Genomic DNA, 23091 nt, shown 5'->3' with positions numbered 1-23091 from the left:
TCATTTTGGGATCAAGAATCACTATTCCTCGCCCTCCCATCCACGGGCAGAAGTAGCGAACCGATCATTGCTGAAAATCATCAAGACTCGGCTCGAGGGGGCAAAAGGAATTTGGCTAGACAAGCTACCAGGTGTTCTTTGGGCATATAGGACGACTATATGAACCCTAACAGGAGAAACCCCCTTTAAGTTAGCCTACGAAAGTGAAGCCGTCATACCGGCAGAAGTTCATATGGCTAATCACCGAGTAATGGAGTATCAGGAAAGAGAGAACGTAGAGCAACTCCGTCTTGACCTCGATCTTATCGACGAGGTAAGAATGGATGCGGAGCAAAGGACAGCAAGATACAAGAACCTTATGGCCAGGTAGCATGATGCCATGGTAAAACCCAGACGGTTCAGTGTTAGGGACCTTGTTCTCAAAAGAGTCTCCTTGGCAACCAGGAACCCAACTCATGGAAAATTGGGACCTAATTGGGAAGGACCTTACAGGGTAATCAACTGCAAGAGGCAGGGGTCTTACTACTTGGAAACTCTAGACGGACGGAAGTTAGAGCATCCCTGGAATGTGGAACACCTAAGGAGGTACTATCAGTAATAAGTAGGGACGAGGGAAGTCAATAGCGAAGTTACAGCTATAACCTATGTTCACTTATATTTACTGTTGTGTTCTTACTACTGTTATGGTGTGTTAAAAATAAAAAAGTGCACTAGTTCTTAAACTTTTGCACCACTTACAGACCAGCTTATGAAAGACGAGGTTATGTATTTTTCTTAAATATTTTAATAAGGCACTAGCTTAAAAGCATGTGCCACGTTTGTGGACAATGTTCATGTAATAATATGGTTTGGATTTTTTATGTATTTGATGCATGAATTTAATTTCCATAATAATACCTGGAAAGGGGGGGAGGGGCAAAAGCCCAAGACGAATGAAAATCTCTGGACGCAGGGATGTAACATTCACGATCTTTCCTCAAAATAGGGATTAAGCGAAGGAAAAATAAGCTAAGGCATGCTCGTCTGAAACTAAACGGACGAGGAAAGTTCACAGTGAAACTAGTCCATGGACGAGCACCTGACCAAAAGGCCCAGGTATTCTAGGATGAAAAAAAAAAAAAAAAAAACTAAATGCGTCTTGACAAAAGACAAATGCCAACTGTCTGGCCTATGGACAAGGGAAAAAGGCATGATCATCATTGTCATTTCTAAGGTACGTAACACTTTGAAATATTAAAATGGCAAACAAAGTCGTCCATGTGTAGGTAGGTCGTCCATAGGGAAAAGTCCATGGACGGCCATACAACACTTGGCGCACTCACTATCTAAAAGCCAGAAACATTTAATAGAGAAAGTAAAACATGATCTCGTCCATACAACAGCAATAACAGAGGAAAACAAACATTCATTAGAAATTAAAGGTAGACGACCGCCGTCCAAAAACCCTTATAAAATAAGCCTTAAAAGGCAAGTGTTAATAAACTCATCGAGAGTACTCTAGACGAGGTAATTGTACTCTAATAAATTAAATAAAAAAAAAGGGAAACACTTTGAGCAGATAAAAGTCTTCAGGCATTGGGGTCGTCTTGGGCAGGCTTAGTCGAGGCATCGTCTTCAATATTGACGTTTTGACGTCTTCAGAACTAGTCTGAAGAAAAGAACTAGTAGCACTCCCTAATTGAAGGACGATAGAGCTGAAATCAACCTCGGGAAACTTCTCCTTCGCCTCCATGCGAAAATCTTCAAATCCGGCTGCATAGTTGGCGTCCAGAAGGTCGATTAATTGCTTTGAGGCCTTGAATTCCTCCACAGCATCTTCCTTAGCCTTCTCAAGAGAGCTGCTTAACTCGTCGGTCTTCTACTGAAAGTGATTAAGATGAGTGTCTTTCTCTACTATGTCAACTTTTAGCTCTTCGACGAGGTTCAGCAAACCCTTGGTCTCCTCCTTAGCCTTAGCCGCTGTTTCAGCCCAGCTTTTGCAGTCGTCCTTGACTTCCTATATCCTTCTCTCCAATAAAAGCATCGTCTTATCCAGCTCAGTAGCCTGTCTGGACGCGGCTATGAACTTTGACATGGCCTGCATAAGCAATTACGAATTTTCGTATAAAGCAAAGCAAATATGACGAGAAATATATATATATATATATATATATATATATATATATATATATATAACGAAACGAAGAGAAGTTTATATTAATTACCTTGAAAAGGTCGTGGACACCTGAGTGTTCAAAATCTCTCAGGGACATGTTATAGCACGCAGCCACATCCTCGCCAGAAACCGCCTTCTCAAACCTCTCCCAGGCCAAGTCCTCACTCTCGAGGAGGTTTGACGCAACTTCAACAGGAGGCTGAGACGAGGTAGGAGCACCAGTTTTAGACAGAGGAGTGTGGGTAGGCTCAGATGACTCCACGTCAAGAATTTGAATGGACGGTGATTGAGATGGAGGAGGAACAGGGACAGCAAGAGTGATGACCCCAGGCTTGGACGACCTCCTATGCTTAGCTCTCTTCTCCTTCAGACGGCTGGGGAGGTTTTCAAGATTAATAGCCTTCGATAGGCTTTTCTTGTCACCAACAGCAGGACGAGCCCTAGTTTCAGCGTCTTGCCTATTGGCCTCGTCCGCAACTCCCTTGCCTTTGTTCTCTTTCATAGTAGCCATCCCTGCAAAATAAAAATAATAAATGAATAAATCAACATATGTACCTATGATGATATGATTAAGGTGATGGCAAGACGAACAAAATAAAGACGAAATCTCAAGGCAAAAACTTATGTCGACGAATTGTGATTTCGTGAGCTAGGGCTTTTGGAGAAGGTTCAGGGCCAAGTCCCCAAGTCGCAAGACGTTGAAGGGTAACCAAAGAATGGAAGTCCCTCTCTGGGTGAAGACGAGCCTTTTGAACACGTCTCAAATAAAACTTGTTCAAAGACGGCCTTTTAACACCTGTAGTAAGGACGAGGAGCTTAGTTAGTACAGAAAGACATGTGATAACGGTAATGTTACAATAGTGATAAGCATACCTTCAGGACGAAGCTTCTCTAACTCTCCTGTAGATAAGACAAATGGATCTCTGCCCACCTTAACAGGGTGCCCTGCCCAAAAACCTGAGACGAAGAAAAACTCCGTCTTCCAATTCCTATCCGATGTAACCAACGATTTTATAATCCTACAATCTCTTCTCCTGGCTGTAAACTGGTAAAAGCCACGGGATTGGCTAATTTCAGAGGGTTTATTGCAGAAAAGGAATTCGTCCACAGTAAGGGGACAATCCCCTTCAAAAACCTCTCTCCACAAAATTTGCATGAAAACGGTTAATCTCCATGCATTGGGATTGAACTGACACAGCCCTAAACCCAATCTATTGAGCAACTCTCTAGCAAATGCATTAAGAGGCAACCTAAGACCTCCTAGAAGATAGGTTTCATAAACTCCTGTGCCAAAGTGAGGTTGGCAACACCACTCATCACAGACGGCCAACCTAGGATTTAGCTTGTCTGGAATTTGATACCAGCTCCTAAGAGACGATAATTTCCTCTCGCCTGTCTTAGCAGGAACCCCCACAGCTATATATGGTCTCAACCTCATCATTTTGAGGGGACGAGGACGTACTGGAGGGACCAGCCCTAGACCCAGACGCCACTCTCGTCCTAAATTCCTCTTGGAAGACTTCTAGGGGAACCCCAGGAACCCCAGAAACGTACTCGTCTGTGGTGTTACCTCCACTACTACTACTATTACTGCTAGAGCCACTGTAACTAGTGGAGTTGTGGTATTCGTCTATCTTTCTATCAACACTATTACTAAACGAAGAAAAAACTTTTGAGATTGTGGAAATTTAAGGGAAACCTAAAAGACGAGTGTAGAGAAAATACCTGGCTCTAGATGAAGGAAAACTAGGGATGCTAGAATACTTCTAGACGAGGCGATGGACGAGAAATGTCAAACAAGAAAATTTGAAAAATGGAGAGGGTATGGGAGGAAATCCACTATTTATAGGCGTTGAAAAATGAAACCTGGAACAAAGTGCTCAATCAAGAAGAAGCACGTGGCAACTTCCTCGAAAACTCAAATTGACACAACGGTTAACCCATATGGTGATGACACGTGGCACAATCCGGAGCCATTGGAACCCCACCATCTAGATCGAGACACGTGGGGTGACATAATGAAACATGTGTCCAAAAACCAAAAGCTTTGGATGACCCTTGGATAAGGGGGCAACTGATAGGGTACGATAGGGCCAATCTTGAAGTCGTCCACAGAGGTCGTCCGTGACCCAGCTAGTATGGCAAGAACTCCTAAAAAACCTTACCTATAACTACCTCGTCCAAAGAGGAAGAGCCTTGGACGAGGTCCGCGTGACCGGCGAATGAGATGCTTGTCCAGATTGTCGGCAAGCTCGCCTTGAAGGAACTCGTCCGTAGATGGAACGGCTCCTATTCCTAAGCTAAGTACACTCGACAAGGGGATACTAGGACGAGGGTCTCATGCTTGAGAAAATTTCCGAGTATAATGTGACAACTCCTTATTTCACATGGAACTTCTAAGTATCCGTTGTGTAAGAAGTATGTAACTCTTAAACGGTTATGGAAATTATCTTTAAATCCTTGCGCCTTCTTGAATCTAGGGGAAGTTATAATTACGATAACCATCTATTAGAACACTATATAAACGCTCATTTAGACAAAGTAAATGTACGTTTTTTATTGCTCCCAAAAAGTTAGAACTCCAAAAATATGGAGAGAAAACTAACTTCGCCATCGGAGGGTTCTTGGCCGGCAACCCCGGTCACCTTTGATAACTTTTCTTTCTTTTTCAGGCCATTGAGAGAGCAAGTGGCCCTTCCAAGTCCGAAGCATCCAGCCTACTGATTTTCTTTGCATCATCAGTATATTTTTCGAATTTTGGGCTTTTTGTACCTAACCCAAAACTAATTTTTTCCCTTTGTTTTGGTCCAAGTTTTAAACTATTGAGCTAGTTTTTCTTTATTTTAGATTGGCTTTCCTAATCAACACTTGCTAGGATTATCATTTTTTTGTTTTTGTTTAACTAGGGTTATTAAAATATTAATAATATATTTAATATTTAAAATAATTAAATATATTAATATATAAAGAGGGTGCGGTGCGGTTTTTTTATTATAAAACCACAAACCGCACTATACCATGCGGTGTGGTGCGGTGCGGTGTAATTATACCATTTTATAGGTGATTTTGGTGCAATTTTTACAATTTGTGCAGATTATGCGGTTTGGTGAACACCGTAGCCATGAGATCCTATTTATAAATAAATTATAAAAAAAAAAATTCCCAAGAGAGATTTGTCATTTAAAATTGCTGGAAACAAACGCTATGAAAGGGCCGTCGTTTGAGTGAAGTATAAAAGTGCAGTGACAGTTACCGAACTGCCTGGTCAATCATCGTGAAGCCATTTTTCCATGGCTTCGTCGTCGTCTTCGTCATCTCTCTCTCCTCCGGGTGTTCCAATGGAGCTCCACGTCACCAACCGAGAGAAGCTTCTCAGTTCTCTCCGCCATGAACTCTCTCACTCCTCTCGTCCTCTCCACGGCTTCGTCTTCCTTCAGGTACACTACTCACTATGAATGAGGTTTCGAAATTTTGAAATGCAATTTTCCTTCAAATTTTCTTATCGGCCAAACGGTTTTTCAGGGAGGCGATGAACAAGCGCGCCACGATACTGACCACATCGAACTCTTCAGGTACTCTTTCTCTTTTACACACACATTTATATATACATAGATACATTGAATCGTTTACTTTATCGAACCTTTTTTGAATTGTTATTAGGATTTGGTATCGGAGAGAATTATTGGCATAAATTTGATTTTTTGCAAGTTGATGATCATTTTATTCGCTAATTGAGGGTTTAGTTTGATCTATATAGGCAGGAGAGTTTCTTTGCTTACTTGTTTGGAGTCAGAGAACCTGGCTTCTATGGAGCTATTGTAAGTACATCACATCTATAACACGTTATCTCTTGGTTCTGGTTTACGCGTAGTTTCAAAAATTTGGCTTCTAAAGAGTTATCTTCATTATCATTCTTGTTTAAGCACTGGATCATAACTACCATTAATGGAATAATGATTATTTTCAATTTTCATTGAATGCTTAAAATCTTGGGTTGATTTCACTTTCCCCCCTTAACTATGATCCACTTGCAATGCCGTCCTAAACTTTAAAACAGAGCAATGTTCACCACTTACCTATTTACAATTTTTGTTAAATTTAATGGAATGTAAAAAAAAATTTGGTCCCAAAAAAATGTCTAATAGAAATTTAAATTTGATGGAATTTTGAATGATATGGGCAAAGTGCTTATTACCAATAATTAAGGGACAAGATTACTTAGTTTTGTAGTTGGGGGGAGACATTGTGACTTCGGGATAGTTAAGGGGGGAAAAGTACAATTTTCCTTAATTTTTTTAATGGTTTGAAAGCTTTCAACAATTTTTTTGGTGTGCGTGCTCACATGCTTAACTGAACAAATAGTGTATATTGTATGGGTTTTTTATATGTCTATTGATGCTTTGCTTAATTTACTGTCATTTTTGCCCTGAAGGACATTGCGACCGGGAACTCAATCCTGTTCACTCCTCGATTACCCTCAGATTATGCTGTTTGGATGGGAGAAATAAAGCCATTATCCCATTTTAAGGTGATTAATTGATTGATAGTTTGAAGTGTACGCCTTTGTGCATATTTTCGCTTGTGTATTTCCCAAGTACATTCTTTTGCAGGAAAGGTACATGGCTAGCATGGTGTACTACACCGATGAGATCACAGGAGTTTTGCATGACCAATTCCAAGGATCTGGTAAACCTTTGTTGTTTCTGTTGCATGGGCTTAACACCGACAGCAATAACTATGCAAAACCAGCAGAGTTTGAGGTGTTTAATCTTATATTTTTCTCTCTCATCACAAATGACTTCTTTATACCTTCAGAATAGTGTAATGAGAATCTGGTTTTTCTAGTTTCCCTACATTTTTTAAATATCTCTGTACTGATAGCATTTCTATGGTTCTGATGTATATCTTCATATTATTATTCTTAGACTAGAATTACTATTGCAGATAAGTTTTACCTTTTCTTTCTTTTTCTGAATCTCTGTAGGGTGTGGATAAGTTTGAGAAGGATTTGACAACCTTGCATCCAATTTTGACTGAATGCCGTGTTTTGAAGTCGGATAAGGAGCTTGCCCTCATCCAGTTTGCCAATGATATAAGCTCTGAAGCTCATGTTGAGGTAACCATTTCCAAAATGTCTTTTTCACTAAACACATTTATACAAACAGTACTTACTTCATTTGACTACACACACACATCATTCGATTTAAGTATAATTTTGCGTACATGACTCTGACGTAGTTGCTAAAGGGCTCAAATCAGTAACATATCTATGCAAAGTAATAGGAAAATAGGTAGCTAGTAGATAATGTTTTCATATACAACAACAACTAAGCCTTACCCTATGTTTAGATGGCGGGAGATGAGGGGAGAGTAGAGGAGAGGAGAATGGAAGATAATAGAATGTATTAAATTTTTAGTATATTTGGGCCACCTTCCCCCTACTCTTCTCTCCTCTCCCTCCATCTATCTCCCTTCCAAACATATCATTGGTCCCAAAATTTTGGGGTCGGTTATGTATTCTCAACAAATTAGTTAGGGTTGACCATATGTATTCTTTTTTACTAAATATTCATAAGAAAGTGGCTAAATTTTATGTTGGCCGTCAACCTACTGGTCCCTCTCTCCTTTTCGGGCTTCGGATCGGCTGTGAACAAAATGTATGACATTGAACACAGAAAATGGTGAACTTTTTGATTTGCACTAATGGCATGTCTGAGTTTTAATTAAAGTAGAACAGATCCAGTGGAGATGGGGTGGGGCTTGTAGCTCAGAGGATTAGAGCTTATATATATATATATAAGAAAAAGGCTTGTCGGAATTTTTCTACATTACTGTGGCATTTCTGATTAATAAAATATTAGTTGGCAACTTCATTATGTAAGTGCGGTTAGTTTGCTTCTGTTATGAAAGGTATTGGTATTGGGCACAACTGTAACTTAAATGACAGAAAGAGAAAATAGGGGTTGGGGGGGAGGGGGGGAGAATCTGTGTTTTGGGAAATTTTCATATTGTAAGTGTATTTTTGTCTGTATTGATATTCAAAAACATCTTGTTTTTAGTAGGTATTTTGGATGTAGAGTACATGTATGCTGTTCATTTTTCTTGTGGAGTCATCCTTGGCTTGCTTGTAGTTATAAATTTAATTTTGTTATTTGCTATTTTCATTCTGACCAGGTCATGAGAAAAACTAGAGTGGGAATGAAAGAGTATCAGTTGGAAAGCATGTTTCTTCACCACACCTATATGTATGGTGGCTGTAGGCACTGTTCTTACACATGTATATGTGCTACTGGTGAAAATAGGTGAGACCTTTGGCGGTTCTCAAGGTTTCTTGTTCTATGCATGCGGCACCAAGTGCTCTCCCATGCATTACTGAAACTATGATGCATGCTCATCCCAGAATTAGTTTCTTTTTATCACAGAAAAAAATAAAATAAAAGTAAAACACAAACAGATGTAAATGTGTGTTTTATATTCAAATTTCAAAATATGGACATGCTCTGTAATTCTCCAATACTTTGGGACTGGTTTTAACTAGGACATTTATGTATAGATATGCACTTTTGTAGACTTTCTGGTAAACTCATGATTGAAAAGATTTTAACTTTTGTAAATGGAAAGGTAAATTATGAGTGTAAATTAATTGATATAGAATTTTACATCCATCACAGAAAGGTTTGCTAACTGGTGTATTGTTTCATAACACAGTTCTGTGCTGCACTATGGGCATGCAGCGGCTCCAAATGACAGGGTATGGTAAATTCGATATTCTTTTAGACTTAATGCATTGTAGAGCCTTTTGTATTGTCTTTTTATTATTTTTATGTTTATTTTTAAATAAGAGAACCTTTGTATAGTCTTAATACTTAAATGAGGCTTAATTGCACAATGACAGAGTTAGTTATACTTTTCAGTTTCATTATTCAATTTTTCTGATTGAATCTCCTTGACTTCAGAAGTATCTTATGAAGTTTTCAAATCCTTATAATCTCCTTTGTGCAGGCTTTGGAAGATGGAGATATGGCATTGCTTGATATGGGAGCTGAATACCATTTTTATGGTTCTGACATAACTTGTTCATTTCCTGTGAGTTTGGCCATTTTGCTAGTAAAATAGCATTAGATACAATTTTTTACCTTTGGGCCTTGACCTTTTGATTTAGGCAGTTAAGAAACTTTAGGTAGCTCCTCACTTAAGTCTTACCAATTTTTATCTGGTTTCTCTTTTCCGCTTTACATATAGGTCCTTCTTTTATGGCATTCGTAGATTGATGAGATCATCATCATTATCATTGCAACCTTCATCCTTTGCTCTTGGAATGCTTATGAAGTTATGATGATTAACTAGGTCGTTTTATAATAATCATTATCACTACCATCATCATACATATTTCTAGTCTTTGACTTCTTCTGATTTCATAAGGAACCATAATGATCCATTATCAAACCCATAATGTCTTAGACATTGAGGGTTTTAAATCAGAGCTCTGATTTGATGGGAATTTCTGGAGTAAAAGAGTATATTTGTGATGCCAAGGTTATCTAAATATGTCTGATGCAGATTTATCTTCACTCTCCAGTTGTAAGGAATTATAATTTTGTTAAATTTTCTGTGCAGGTGAATGGGAAGTTCACTAGTGATCAGTCGCTCATATACAATGTAAGGGCTTACTCCTTAGAGCAGTATCAACCTGATCAATTGGACATAATTTTCTTCTGCCTGGTGTGTGAGTTTGTAATGGTCTGCAGCTAGGTGATAGAATTTGTACGTGGCAAACCTGCTCTTAAGTTGTCTGAGAATTGTGAGCACATTTGCAGTAATCTGTGGATTGTAATGATACATATAATGTACTTAAACAACTGTTTATATATAAAATTTACCTAACCACTGTCTATCACTGCTGTACTAAATAGGTACCGAACAGAACTGCACACATATTATTTGGGTGTATTGCCTGTGGCATTTTGTTCTTCAGTGGTTCCTTTTCTAACTATCTTGTTTTGCAGGCTGTCCTTGATGCACACGATGCTGTAATATCTACAATGAAACCTGGAGTAAACTGGGTGGATATGCACTTGTAAGACTTGATATTAAACTTTCTGTTAAAACAATTGTAATATGCATGTCTTGTATGTGTTTTATGGGAGCAAGGCTAGGGTGTCCTCTTTGGGGAACTACATGGAAAAATTAGAGCATATAGGAAAGCATTGAAATAGAGTGGTTTTCATTTCATTAGTTTGAACATTGAAAAACCATATGTTGAATTACAGAAATTGTAGAAGGCAAAAAAAGAGAAAGAAATCCTTGTGCATTCAAGCCTAAACCAAATGTGGTTCTCAAGAAACCTCAAAGACATTTTTACTCAATGTGTCATATGGAAACTGAACATCATGTTCTAGAAGTGTTGGTAGACATTGATAATGTATTACTTGCATGCTATTCATAATTGCATTTTAGAAATGAAGGAATTTATTTTTTTTTTCTATAAGATTTTGTGGCATTTCAAGGTTAAGTAGATTATTCATTCAATTGAAAGAATGTAGTTATAATATTTGTGTCTTCCACTGATCCTTTAAGTTTCCTATATCTTCTCTTCGGCATGACATCTTTATTCTCTCTTCTGCTCCCCCCCAACCCCTGCCTCCCTCCTCAAAATTGCAGATTAGCAGAGAAAATTATACTCGAGTCATTGAAGAAAGGATGCATCATTGTTGGGTAACATCTGTTTTGTCAATGTTACTTAATTACCTGCAACTTATTCCTTTTATTAGAAGGAAATCTTCTAATTTATGTTTAGTTATGTTTTAGCAATGTCGACGATATGATGGCTGAACGATTGGGTGCCATTTTCATGCCTCATGGTCTTGGGCATTTCCTTGGTATTGATACACATGATCCTGGGGGCTACTTAAAGGTCTTAGTGAATAATAATTTTTATTATGCTCAGTTTCTTTTTCTTGCTTTAATTTATATTTTTAGAGAGCTGCGCATACCACATATGTTTTGTATTACATTTTCCTTTATTGTCTTGAAAATTTGCATTTTTTTTGGTAGGGGCTGGAGAGACGAAAAGAACCTGGATTGAGGTCTTTACGTACAGTTAGAGAACTCCAAGAGGGAATGGTTAGTAATGGTTTTTCTCAGTCATTGGAATTATCCTTTCTTACTTTTTCTCTTTCGGTAACATAATTAAATCATATGTGTGGGTAATGTAGGACAAATTGGGGGAATTTGGCTATGTGTGGTTGTGGTGGGGTTAGGGTTAGGATGATTTGTGGAACTAAGATTTAGGGTTGTTGAAGAAAGGGTCTTGGAGTTATGACTAGAATCAAAAAGTGGTTTGATAAGTTATTTGATGGCTATTTAGTATAAGAAAGTATGTGGGTTTTAGGGCTTAAATAGGTAAAAGAAAGGACTTGATTTTGGGTTTTAAGGAAAAAGAAAAAGAGAAGAAGAGAGGAAGAAAAGAAAACACAAAGGCCAGCATGTCTCTATGCTCAAATCAATAATTTTATCAATCAACTCCATCTCCTTTGAATACATTGAACACAAATATATATTAAAACTCTTTCTTGAAACAGTAGTATTAAGACTCCTAGTTTGACTGGTTATTAGTTGCATCATCAATGGGTGATTCTATTTTCGAAATCTAAGACCCTAAAGTATGTGTGTTGCTTATGATAATTGTGAAGTTGTATGATTTCCTTCTGATTTTATTTTATTTTTATCATGCTTCATTCAGACTTATTTTATATGTCAAATTCATAATTAGTTAAAATTTAAAAAACCTAAATTGGGATAAGCAGCCTCACTTGATCTTCTATTTGGTTAAGAAGTTGTAACTTCTAACTTCTCAGGGCTAACTTATTCAAAGGGAACTGAAATATTTTACATATACTGATATACATTATGTGCCAAACATGTTTGTCAGGGCTGTTCATTGGTATTATAATCACTGATTGTTTAAAGCACCTTTGTATATGCTTTGCCATGAGGATAGATATTCACTTGGGACCTGTAAACTCTATTGCTAAGACGTGGAAAATACACTGGAGGGTCTGGTCATGTTACATTATTTGGAGGGAGGGAGCTCCTTTATGTTTAATTGCTCCGTTTGATTGAAATATGTGATTTATTGATTAATTTTTCTTTTGGTGGGGAAGGATTGATCCGATATTATTTAAAAAAAAAAAAAAAAAATTGATGTTACAGTTATCAACTATCTCTTCCCAACTACTTCATTTATTTTTTTGGCTTTTATCTGTAATATGTCCATATAATTTTATGGATCTTTGGCTTATATGCTTCAGAATCTATCATAGAATAATCATTATTCCAATTTCTTTGGGGCTTTCTATGTAGGTGATCACAGTAGAGCCTGGATGCTACTTCATTGATGCTTTGTTGCGTCCAGCCATGGAAAGTTCAAATACTTCAAGATTCTTCAATGAAGAAGTAATTGGCAGATTTAAATGTTTTGGTGGGGTTCGAATTGAAAGTGATGTGGTACTCCATTTACCGAAGCTCTCTTTTAACTGGATCAAATAATTTGCTTTCTTTGACATTTGCATCTGCATAATGGTACTGGTTATGTTATGTTTTCAATCTCACCACATAAATCGCATATTAGATTTATCCAATTTAACTTTTAATACATTGGAAATGCAAATTCAGTAAATTTTCTTAAGCCAGTTAATATTTTAACCTATACAATAAACTGTTTTGGCTTATTTCTCATCATGTGCTCATTTTTCTTTCTTCATCAAGTATGCTTTTGAGTGAGCCATATGCAAGGCAGATTTATAAATGTTCCCATATTAAAATTATTCTTGTGCCATTTATATTCCTTTGATAGCAATTTATCACTTCATGCATTATTTCACTTTATAGTTTTTTTTTTTTTTTTGGGTGCTTTTTTATTGACCTTTTTATTTTTGCAGCATGTCACTGCCAGTGGTTGCAAGAACATGACAAAGTGTCCCCGGAAAATATGGGAGATCGAAGCGGTGATGGCAGGAGAACCATGGCCACTCGATAAGACCCTATAGAGGATGGAGACTGAGTTTAAAGTCACTGCCCTTGATAATTTGCGCAGGAATGTGCTCTTAACTTGTGACGTTGTTGTAAGGCAACCTATTACCCCGTGAAGTTTAGTTTGAAGTACTGCATTGCGTTTTTAATAATAGGGCCGGATTGAAAAAGCTTTTGAACTCGGTTTCTTTTGATGGAAATTTTTTTTTTCTGGAAAATGATCGTTTTTTTGGAAAATATATTTCTAGAAAATTGGCTCATTTTCCTGTGTTTAATTGTGAAAAATGAGCTAAAAATTATTTTTCATTGTTTGACATGCATGCAAAATAATTAGTAATTTTTATAATTTCAAATAATTATATGAACATCTTTCTTTCATAAAAACATACGTCCCAAATGGAAAATATTTTTTTATTCCTTTTGGGTTATTCAGGAATCTCGTATGGAAAAATTGATCCCAAATTCAGACTCTACATCAAAAAAATTAGTAGAAAAGCGACAAGTTTGAGTAAAAGAGTCATTTGGGAAAAAAAAAAATTAAGGGTTGGTCAAGAAGACAAGAACGATAAACAGTCGTTCTATGGAGTGAGAGTGAGGGGAGTTACCATTGTGGAGTCTTTTGTCATATGGAGCTTATGACATTTCGGAAGATGTTTTAAAAGTTTGGGAAAATGTTTTATGATTTAAAGAGGGTATTGTTTTTTGGCCAAATATTCTGTTTTTGCAAAAGATATTATTGAAAAATCTCTACCCGTTGGCCAAAAGGAAAAAAAGCCTTCAAAAAGTCAAAAACATTCTTTGAAATGAAAATTTCCATTGAAACAAATGCAACAATAGCCACTGAACTTTACTCTCGAATAATTTGTTTAGTTTTCTAATCAATTGGTTTGTGTTTGTGTGTTTGTTTTTTCTTTTTCTTTTTCTTTTTGTGGGTCCGTGCACTCTAGCAGTGCTGGATGGATTTCTTATACTAAGAATTTGATAGTCCAAGGGCAATTGAAGCAGGGTAGAAAGGTCCTAATGTGATGGTACACTGCTCTTTAGGTTTTGTATATTAGGTTTCTTAATTGAATTCAGTCTTGCCAATTATTAGTTAAAGCATCACAATCATGTTGATAAAGTTGAGGTAGAATGCCTAAGAAATAGTAACTAAGTTTTGCCTTATCCTATCTAGACTTCTTATTCAAATGATAATATATATGTTGGTATTAATCTTACATTATTCTTTTGGGAGTGTTTTTCCGTTGCTTATGGGAGTGTGAACTCAATGAGGGCCATAACCATTTGAATTGAACGCAAGAACTGGTTTCAAGTGCAGTCAAACGGTTAAAAATGCAAAGAGAAGTTAATGGACCTTCCACCCACGATCATTTTTATGCCTATTGCTTTGACTCAGCTACAATGCCCTCACGAGACATCTCTGTCGAAAAATGATATTGGATAGATGCAAAGCTTGAAATTGAACCAGGGTACCCATTGAGCTAGGTATTTCTGGCCAAATAAAGAATTGAACCATTTAGTTATTCTTTATTATTGGCCAAATAAAGAATAACTAAAAATTCAATAAGCATCTAACAACCATGAAGTTCTCGAAATAGATGGTATGATGAGAGGTCTGGAATTTTTAAAGCGCTATAGGTCATTGAACAAAACAAGAAAACTGGAGCAAAAAACAAATTGTTAGAGAGTGGAAAACACACATTTGGGATCAAAGTGGAAACTTCTACTTTGTTTGTCAGCTGGCTGTGAAGAACAACTTTAAAAGTAGTAATAGAATAGCTGGTTGAGTCTTGAGTTGCTGTCATCTATCATATTATCCAAATCACAATTCCAAAAGCTCATAATGGAAAGTTAAGAAGTATGGACACAGACACTAATATGGACACTGCGACATGATAACTCTTGAAAAATTATAACACAACATAGTGGGGATATGTGACTATTAATTGACTAATATCTTTAGGTATATTTAATTTATTTGTAGGCATGTCTTATGTTTTCAAAATAAACAACTATCAAATTATATCTAATATCAAAGGAATATATTTTAGATAAAAAATATTTTTATCTCCAACACAATGAGGAGAAAAATTCAACCTGATGTTGAAATTGTCCACGCTATCATGCAGGATGTGAGATATACACTGATTTTGTGAAGAAATATAATGAATTCTATTCAAAATAGGGTCTTGTACATTCGTTTTATTAAATTTGATAGCTATTGGGATTTTTGGTTTGATGTAGGTTTGCAGCTCTGCTGCTTGTTTGTATTGCCTGTGCTATCATTCTGTTTGGTGAATAAAATTGCTCATTCATTAAAATAAATTTAAAAAAATTATGCTGCCGCCAAATGGGCTTAATGTTTCTATTTAGCCAGAAAAGAAAAAAAAAAAAATCTTCATTGTTTCTGGGGTTTCACACTTCTACAAATGCTTGGACGAGGAATGAGATCATCTGCAATGTTGATACTTGTGTTTAGAGTTAACTAGTGATTTCCTCTTTTAAAGTGTTAAATTTGGTTCACTTGAGGCATAGTGACAGCTACTCCAAGCCGGAAATATAAAGAGTTGAACCTACTTGAATTTTTGGGACAATTTTGAATTTGAAGTTAAGTATAATTTTTTTTCAAAATTTAAAATGCCATATATATATATATATATATATAAATATATAAATATATATATATATAACTTAAAAAAAATTAAAATCTTAGGGGTCATGGCACCATTGAACTACCCGTAGTTCTATTCCTAATTAGCTAAATAAAAAAATGAATGGTGTTTATTATACACATCTTATTCCACATAACCTTGACAATTTTGGTGCAAAATGTGTGTATGCAATTGTGTGTGTAATAGTCATTTCCATAAACAATTACATCATGAAGTCTATCATGCATTTGATGTAGAAATTGTTTTATGAGTCCTCTTACACACTAATACAGGAAAATAAATAAACAGAAATTCTTAGAAATACTGTTAAATGTATTTTGAACCCCCACTAGCCTAATCAAATGAAACCAAATCATTAATCCAAAATAGAACAAATAATTTATTGATGGCAGGATCAGCTTTTGCCAAATACACACGTAATTCTGTATATATGAATACATAAAAGCACGCACACATTGATATCGGAGTTTGGAAGTCTAAAATCATGTGATGTCCAAAACTTGCACCACAACATGAGTCTGTAAGTGGAAGTAAAGCTGTAATATCAAAGGCCCAGATCTCCTACAAGGCTACAAGGTTAAAAAAATAGCCATTAGTTTGCAAAATTAAAATTAATCCATAAGAAATAGTTAGAAACAGATAACAAATCCAAAAAATTTCACAAACCTTTAGTGAAATTGTGATAGCCTCTAGTTGTGAAACATCTTCTGCAATCTTGTAGTATGCCCTACTATTGTCACATACAACCAATCCTTCAGGTTGATCATCAATAGGAAATATGCATGTCTCCAAGAACGATTTAACATCAAAGAGCCACAAACTCCCCAAAAACCAACAATGAATCCAAGCGCTGTACCAATATAAAGACATTTCCAGAATTCATCTCCATCTTCTTGATAGCTTTTAAGGTGATTAGTGCTGGATGTTACTTCTTCTGGACACTTTTCTATAAGTGGAGGTCCACAAAGTCCAAGATTGCCAGTGAATCTGTCAGAATCGAAGGATTGGATTTGAGTGCCTGTTGGAATTCTTCCTGAAAATTCATTGTAGGACAAGTTTAGGAAGCCCAAGTAATGTAAAGCAACCATGGTAGCAGGTAATGAACCAAATAACCGATTTCTTGACAAATCCAAAGATTCCAATTGCTCCAATTGACCAATGTTTTGTGGAATCATTCCAGTCAACATGTTTCCTGATAGATTTAATGCTTTTAATTCTATGAGGCCGCATATCTCATCTGGAATTTTTCCAGTCAATTTGTTGTTTGCAAGATCAATGCTCCTCATTTCTCCGAAATTCTTTCCATACTCATACACCTTCCCTTTCCAACCAACAATTATACTGACACTATCGACACCATCAATGATGTCATTACTCCCAGAACCATACATACCATCTGGACCAATAATTGTATATACAATGCCATTCCAAATGAAGACGTTGTCGCTCATGGTAAACTCTGAAACTTTGTGTGCCATGGCAGCCAAATTATTGAGGCACTGGGGAATGGTTCCGGAAATATTATTTTGAGACAAGTCTAAATATCTAATATGGACTAACAAACAAATTTGAAATTGCATACTTCCATGAAATTCATTGGATCTGAGGCTAAGAATGATCAATGAGGACATTTTTTCCCCTATCCAAGTTGGTATCTTCCCAGATAATTTATTCTTTCCCAAGTACAAAAATCTTAACATAGTGCAATTTTGCAAGGACCAAGGCAATTCTCCTGACAAGCTATTATAGCTTAAGTCTAATGCTATAAGTTGTGTTAAAGAACCCATAGATTGTGGAATTTTCCCAGACAACTTATTGTGAGCCAAATTAAGAACTTCTAGTCCTTGCCAATGCATGAAACAATCAGGGATCTCTTCAGATAGATGGTTGCTTGAGAGGTCAAGGAATCTTAAATTACCACCAGAAATCGAGCATACAAAGAAATTTAACCTTGAAAACATATTTTTGGAGAGATCTATTGAGGTCAAATTCGGAGGAAACACTGGTAATGGGCCTTCAAATCTGTTTGAACTGAAATCTATTGTGTGAAGGTTTGAAACTTTAGTGGATATATTTGGCAACCTTCCCTTGATTTGGTTATGAGCCAAATTTAAATAGCGTAACTCACTAGGCATGTCCCAGAACGAAGTGGGGATGGTATTTGAAATTCCAGTACTGGAGATATCGAGGAATTGAAGGTTTCTTTGAGTTTTTATCCAATTTGGGAAATCAGGACCCAACTTGCAAGATCTCACATATAGACGGACCAATTGGAAAGGGGGAACCCAATTAAAGCTGAAATTTAAGGTTAAAGGATTATGAGATAAGTCTAAATGTAACAATTGGGGGAAATTTGACAGTTGAGCTTCGGAGATAATGCCTTCCAACATATTGGAGTGTACAATCAAATACTGTAGGTTATGTAGGCTTTCAATACTTTTGGCCAAATTCCCATTTAATTTATTGTTAGCAATACCTAACCATGCTAACGATGGAAATATTGCAAAATTAGGCACTGGCCCCTCAATTTGATTTATATCTAAATATAAGGCCTCTAATGAATCTTTTAGGCATCCCTTCAAGTTTTTGAAGAACTCAAGAACCTGTCCATTTAAATTGTTCTCAAACAAACCCAAAGTTGTTAAAGTACATATATCCTCAAACGATTTTGGAATGCCGCCTTCAAGTTTATTATCGTCGAGGAAGAGGTCCTGAAGAGAATTCATGTTGCCAAAAGCATTCGGAATTGAGCCATTTAATTGATTAGAAGAGAGATAAACACGAGCAAGGTTGGTACTAGAGTTGAACAACCAGGGGAATATCGAGGAAGTCATGTGAGGGTTGCCAGAGAGATCAAGGTCGGTAAGAGCTTTAGAGGAATTAACACGCAAAAGAGAAGAAGGAGTGATAAGAGGTAGATCACAATCACCCAACCACAACCCTGATAGCTTTGGTAGACCAGCAACAACTTTCAGCCAATTATTGGCTACACTGAGATTCACAGATGTTAGGCTGAGATATTCTATTGAAACAAGAGGAGAAAGCCAGTCAAGATTTTCAGCAATTTTCAAATAATTCCCGCCGAGGCCAAGAGATTGCAAACGGGAAAGGTTACCAAGCTGGGATGGAATTTGGCCACTGAGATTAGCGTTTTCGAGATATAGGTACTTTAAGTTACTGTGTAAAGTGATAAACTTTGGGAATTGGCTTTGATTAAAATCATTGTAACTCAGGTCCAAATAACTCAAATGATGCAACTCAATTAGTAAAGGACTTATATTACCTCGCAAAGTTGGCTTATGCCAAGCCTGAAGGTCAAGTTGGAGTATATGGCCTGTTTGGTTGCTGCACTGAACTCCTTCCCAGTTGCAGCAATTTTTCTTTGCATATTCAGTCCCCCATGAAGAGAGCCTATTTTTGTCATCAATAAGACCTTTTTTGAACTCAAGGAGTGCTTGTCTCTCCCTCTCTATGCACCACATATTACCGTCTCCAACCCCTGAAATGACTCCAAGAGTTGGTGTCAAGTACAGCAGAAAGAGCGTAAAAATTGCATAGAGAAGTTTCAGGGACCTTCCACCCATCATCAACGTCATGGCCAATGATACAAATAATTATAAGTAAAGATCAAGATGCACCGCTAAAGCAATCAGTATTTCAAGTTTGAGAGGAAGCCGAATCAGAGGAAAAAATAAAAAGAGGAGAAGGAGAGTGAAGACAGATGAGACGAACAATGAGAAGAAAAAAGAAAAAAAAAAAGAAAAGAAAAGAAAGGAGAGTCTTACGCGGGTAGCCTAACTGCGTGTCAGTGAGTGAGTCAGCACGTGGGTCCCATCTGAAGTGCTAAATTTTGAGTTTTCTAAGAGGGCGTTTGGACCGCGTGCGTCCACGTCTGCTTTTTTGCTTTTTTTTTTTTATTTTTTTATTTTACCCAGCCGTATGTATTGACTTTTCAGTAATAAGTAGTGTACAAATGCATTGTTTATGAGTCTCACAAATTTCACTTTTCAACAAATTTTTTATTAAAAATGGATCCCACAGTACTATTCACACATTTAAAAATTATTTCGCTACAGTGTTTTCAATTTTCAGTTTCAGCAAAATAAGTTCTATCCAAACGGATCCTAAATGAAAATTCCACTGAGATTTTGAGCCAAACGGAATTAGCTTGGTTCATGGGTATTTTCAAGTTACAATTATGAGTTATTGGGTGATGAGTTTAGAATGATGAGATATGAGTGATAGTGGGTGATGAGTTATTGGCTCACTAGTGATAGGATATCATTCACTCACTATCCAAACAAGGCCTTAACATTAGCTATTTATAAACATAATTGCATGCATGGAAAAAAGATTTATACCCAAACTCATAGGAAATTATTGTATACTTTGGGAGTACCATAAATACATATTCTTACCTCTTAACTATGTGAAATGGGGAGTTTGTATTTATGGTACTCCAGAAGTATTCTATGGACCTGTTTGGATACCGCTTATTTTACTGAAAACTAAAAACTAAAAACACTGTAGCAAAATGATTTTTAAATGTGTGAATAGTGCCGTGAAATCTATTTTTAATGAAAAAGTTACTGAAAAAAGAGGTTTGTGGGTCACGTGAACAGTACACGAGACCTACTAGTGTGACACATTTTAGTGTAAACTTTGCTGGTCAAAGAGGTAGTGGGTCCCGTGCATAGTGCACGGAACCCATTGACAGACAACAATCACGTGAAAACACTGTTCTCAATAAATAAATAAAAAAAGAAAACGCAAACGTTGAAACGCAGACAAAAAAAAAAAAAAAAAATGCAACCGTTGAAAAGTAGAATCTATCCAAACGTATACTATAATTACCCCCAACCCACACCTAGTTGACAACATACTTGGCTGTTGTGATTGAGTTTCACTTATACATGAAACTAGCTACCAAATAAATTTACTAGAAGAAAAAAAATTAGGTACACTAATCACAAAGTGAAACTTGACTATGTTTTAAATTGAGTGTGATTAGTTCTAAGAGTAAGACCACAACTGTTTTTACTATTATTTTAATATGACAAACTATGAACGACAGTTATCACTTTTACACCGTATTCTAATTTGTGGTCCTAAATTTTTTGATTGGGTGTGGGTTTAGTTGTGTATTGACACTTTTTTCATTAGACTCGTAATAATGCGGATCCAATGTAAAACAATCTCTGTTCTCTTAATAAAATAAAGCAAGAGTTATATTAAGGTCATATAAAATTTTACAACTTTTGTCATAACTTACTACGTAAAAAATTGTGAATAGTGGAGATCAAATAGTGGGTCTACATCTCCATTACTCACATCTTACTACGTAGCAAGTTGTGATAAAAAAATTATAACATTTTATGTGTCATTAGCATTCCTCATAAAATTAAAATTGGTCTTGGGTATCTTGGCAGGAGAGCACAGCAACTGCCAAACGGTAATGATAAGCGTACACAGACATGATTTGTTTGACACAGCAGTAAGTAATTAAATATAGTTCGCACCCAGAAAAGCTGAAAAAGTATAATTAGTGGAAGATGTTAGGCTAAAAAGTTGATAGGCAAAAGGCTCTAGTAGGCAAAAAAAAAAGAATATAGAAGGAAGTGAAAGACCTTACACACTCCATTATTAGGGTTTTTTTTTTTTTTTCCACACTCCATTATTACTAGGTTTCAGGCAACTGCGAATGAAGATGTGAAATTGTTTTTTCAGCTGCACTGCAGGTACGATTATAACACTTTAATACAGTAGACCAGTAATATTTATTATTTTGCTTGCTCTCCAAGATAGATCATTTTCTTTTTCTTTTATACTACCCAATCAGCTGATTAAATATTAGCATTGATATACCACGTTGAATATGCTATTATGGATGTGGAAGCGAAAGCATAAAGTATAGAACACAATAATACAAGAAGATTACGTGGTTCAGCCTAACGGCCTACATCCACGGAGGAAATCCTAAAGAGCTACATCAATAATATATTAGAGTGTAGAACAAATCCCCTGTGTTACAATGAACCATAACATGTGTATATATAATAGACTAAACCCTAAACTAATAGACTTCTAGTACAAGTAGGAAACTTGGCTTGCACACAAAGTAAAATTAGGCTTAGGCTTATGCTAATGGGCTAATATATCTCTAACACCCCCTCTCAAACTCAAGATGGAAACTTGATGAAATCTTGAGATTTGATTAGGTTGAAAAGATCTCTTGAATGAAATTTGGCTCTGTGACGGTGGCTTGAAAAAGGCAATGGTTTTGCAGTGTTGATGCGACTTCTAACGGTGACATGACTATACCGGAGAATTTTGACGGCAGCAGTGGAAAACCAAAGAAGATGAACGCAGCGAAGAAACACCGAGGAAGAAAAAGATTGCTCTTAATACACCGTAAGGACAGAAAATCATGGCCATAGGAAAACAGCTCTGATACCATGTTAAATATTAGTATTGATACACCATGTTGAATATGCTATTATGGATGCGGAAGCGAAAACATAAAGTATAGAACACAATAACACAAGAAGATTATGTCAATAATATATTAGAGTGTAGAACAAATCCCTGTGTTACAATGAACCATAACATGTGTATATATAATAGACTAAATCCTAAACTAATAGACTTCTAGTACAAGTAGGAAACTTGGTTTGCACACAAAGTAGAATTAGGCTTAGGCTTAGGCTTATGCTAATGGGCTAATATATCTCTAACACAGCTAATCTACATTAAACAACAAGAAGAGCTTGCTCTCTGAGGTAGAATTACATATATTGAACTGATAACGTGGGGTTAAAATGGCCAAATATTACTGTTTACCGAAATATATATCAATCTATCACTATTTTAAAAATATGTAGGGATTTATTACTTTTTGGGTAGTCGAGTTCATGGAACTTGAGTTTTTTGAAAAAATAGCCTTCAAATTTGCCGAAATTTTTTTTAATGAAACTCAAGTTCATGGAATTCGAGTACCATAAAAAAATTTTCCATGGAACCCGAATTTATGGAACTCGAGTACCATGAAAAATTCCAGTTCCCCAAACTTGAGTACCCAAAAAGTGATAGATCTCTATATATCTTCGAAACAGTAGTAAATTGATATATATTTCGGTAAACAATGCTATTATGTCATTTTGGCCGGTAAAGTCATATAAAAGTTTGCTATATCTAACATAATGATTCTTTACATTTTGAATTAAAAACAAACTA

The 23091-nt window shown here is 36.3% G+C and overlaps 2 protein-coding genes across 3 annotated transcripts; one reads left to right on the top strand and one right to left on the bottom strand.

Annotated features, from left to right (window-relative positions):
• Window positions 1-5368: 5368 nt before the first annotated feature.
• On the top strand, window positions 5369-13404 carry LOC142622185 (uncharacterized). Of its 2 annotated transcripts, none has more exons than XM_075795618.1 (16): window positions 5369-5592; window positions 5678-5727; window positions 5913-5973; window positions 6588-6683; window positions 6766-6915; window positions 7140-7271; window positions 8330-8457; window positions 8864-8906; window positions 9158-9241; window positions 9773-9814; window positions 10162-10232; window positions 10817-10870; window positions 10964-11069; window positions 11210-11278; window positions 12518-12736; window positions 13096-13234. In XM_075795618.1, exons 1-15 carry the CDS (start codon window positions 5446-5448, stop codon window positions 12701-12703), a joined length of 1419 nt encoding a protein of 472 aa, XP_075651733.1. In that variant the 5' UTR covers window positions 5369-5445; the 3' UTR covers window positions 12704-12736; window positions 13096-13234. The 2 variants fall into 2 exon arrangements, with proteins under 2 accessions (XP_075651733.1, XP_075651732.1); XM_075795617.1 differs by having other exon boundaries at window positions 5371-5592; window positions 12518-12661; window positions 13096-13404.
• Window positions 13405-16063: 2659 nt separating this feature from the next.
• LOC142639519 (receptor-like protein EIX2) lies at window positions 16064-19584 on the bottom strand. Its single transcript, XM_075813683.1, has 2 exons — window positions 16525-19584; window positions 16064-16427 (listed from the first exon to the last, which is right to left on the bottom strand). Exon 1 carries the CDS (start codon window positions 19452-19454, stop codon window positions 16548-16550), a length of 2907 nt encoding a protein of 968 aa, XP_075669798.1. The 5' UTR covers window positions 19455-19584; the 3' UTR covers window positions 16064-16427; window positions 16525-16547.
• Between the last annotated feature and the right edge of the window lie 3507 nt (window positions 19585-23091).

The sequence above is a fragment of the Castanea sativa genome, chromosome 1 (genome assembly GCF_040712315.1).
Source record: "Castanea sativa cultivar Marrone di Chiusa Pesio chromosome 1, ASM4071231v1".
NCBI classification, from domain to species: domain Eukaryota; kingdom Viridiplantae; phylum Streptophyta; class Magnoliopsida; order Fagales; family Fagaceae; genus Castanea; species Castanea sativa.
Note: the sequence above shows the minus strand (reverse complement) of the source record. Positions and strands in the feature narration are given on the sequence as shown.

Coding starts and splice junctions, on each gene's coding strand:
- LOC142622185 (XM_075795617.1), top strand. CDS start 5,446: ATGGCTTCGTCGTCGTCTTCGTCATCTCTCTCTCCTCCGGGTGTTCCA. Junction 6,684..6,765: donor AGCCATTATCCCATTTTAAG/GTGATTAATTGA, acceptor ATTCTTTTGCAG/GAAAGGTACATGGCTAGCAT. Junction 6,916..7,139: donor CAAAACCAGCAGAGTTTGAG/GTGTTTAATCTT, acceptor GAATCTCTGTAG/GGTGTGGATAAGTTTGAGAA.
- LOC142639519 (XM_075813683.1), bottom strand. CDS start 19,454: ATGACGTTGATGATGGGTGGAAGGTCCCTGAAACTTCTCTATGCAATT.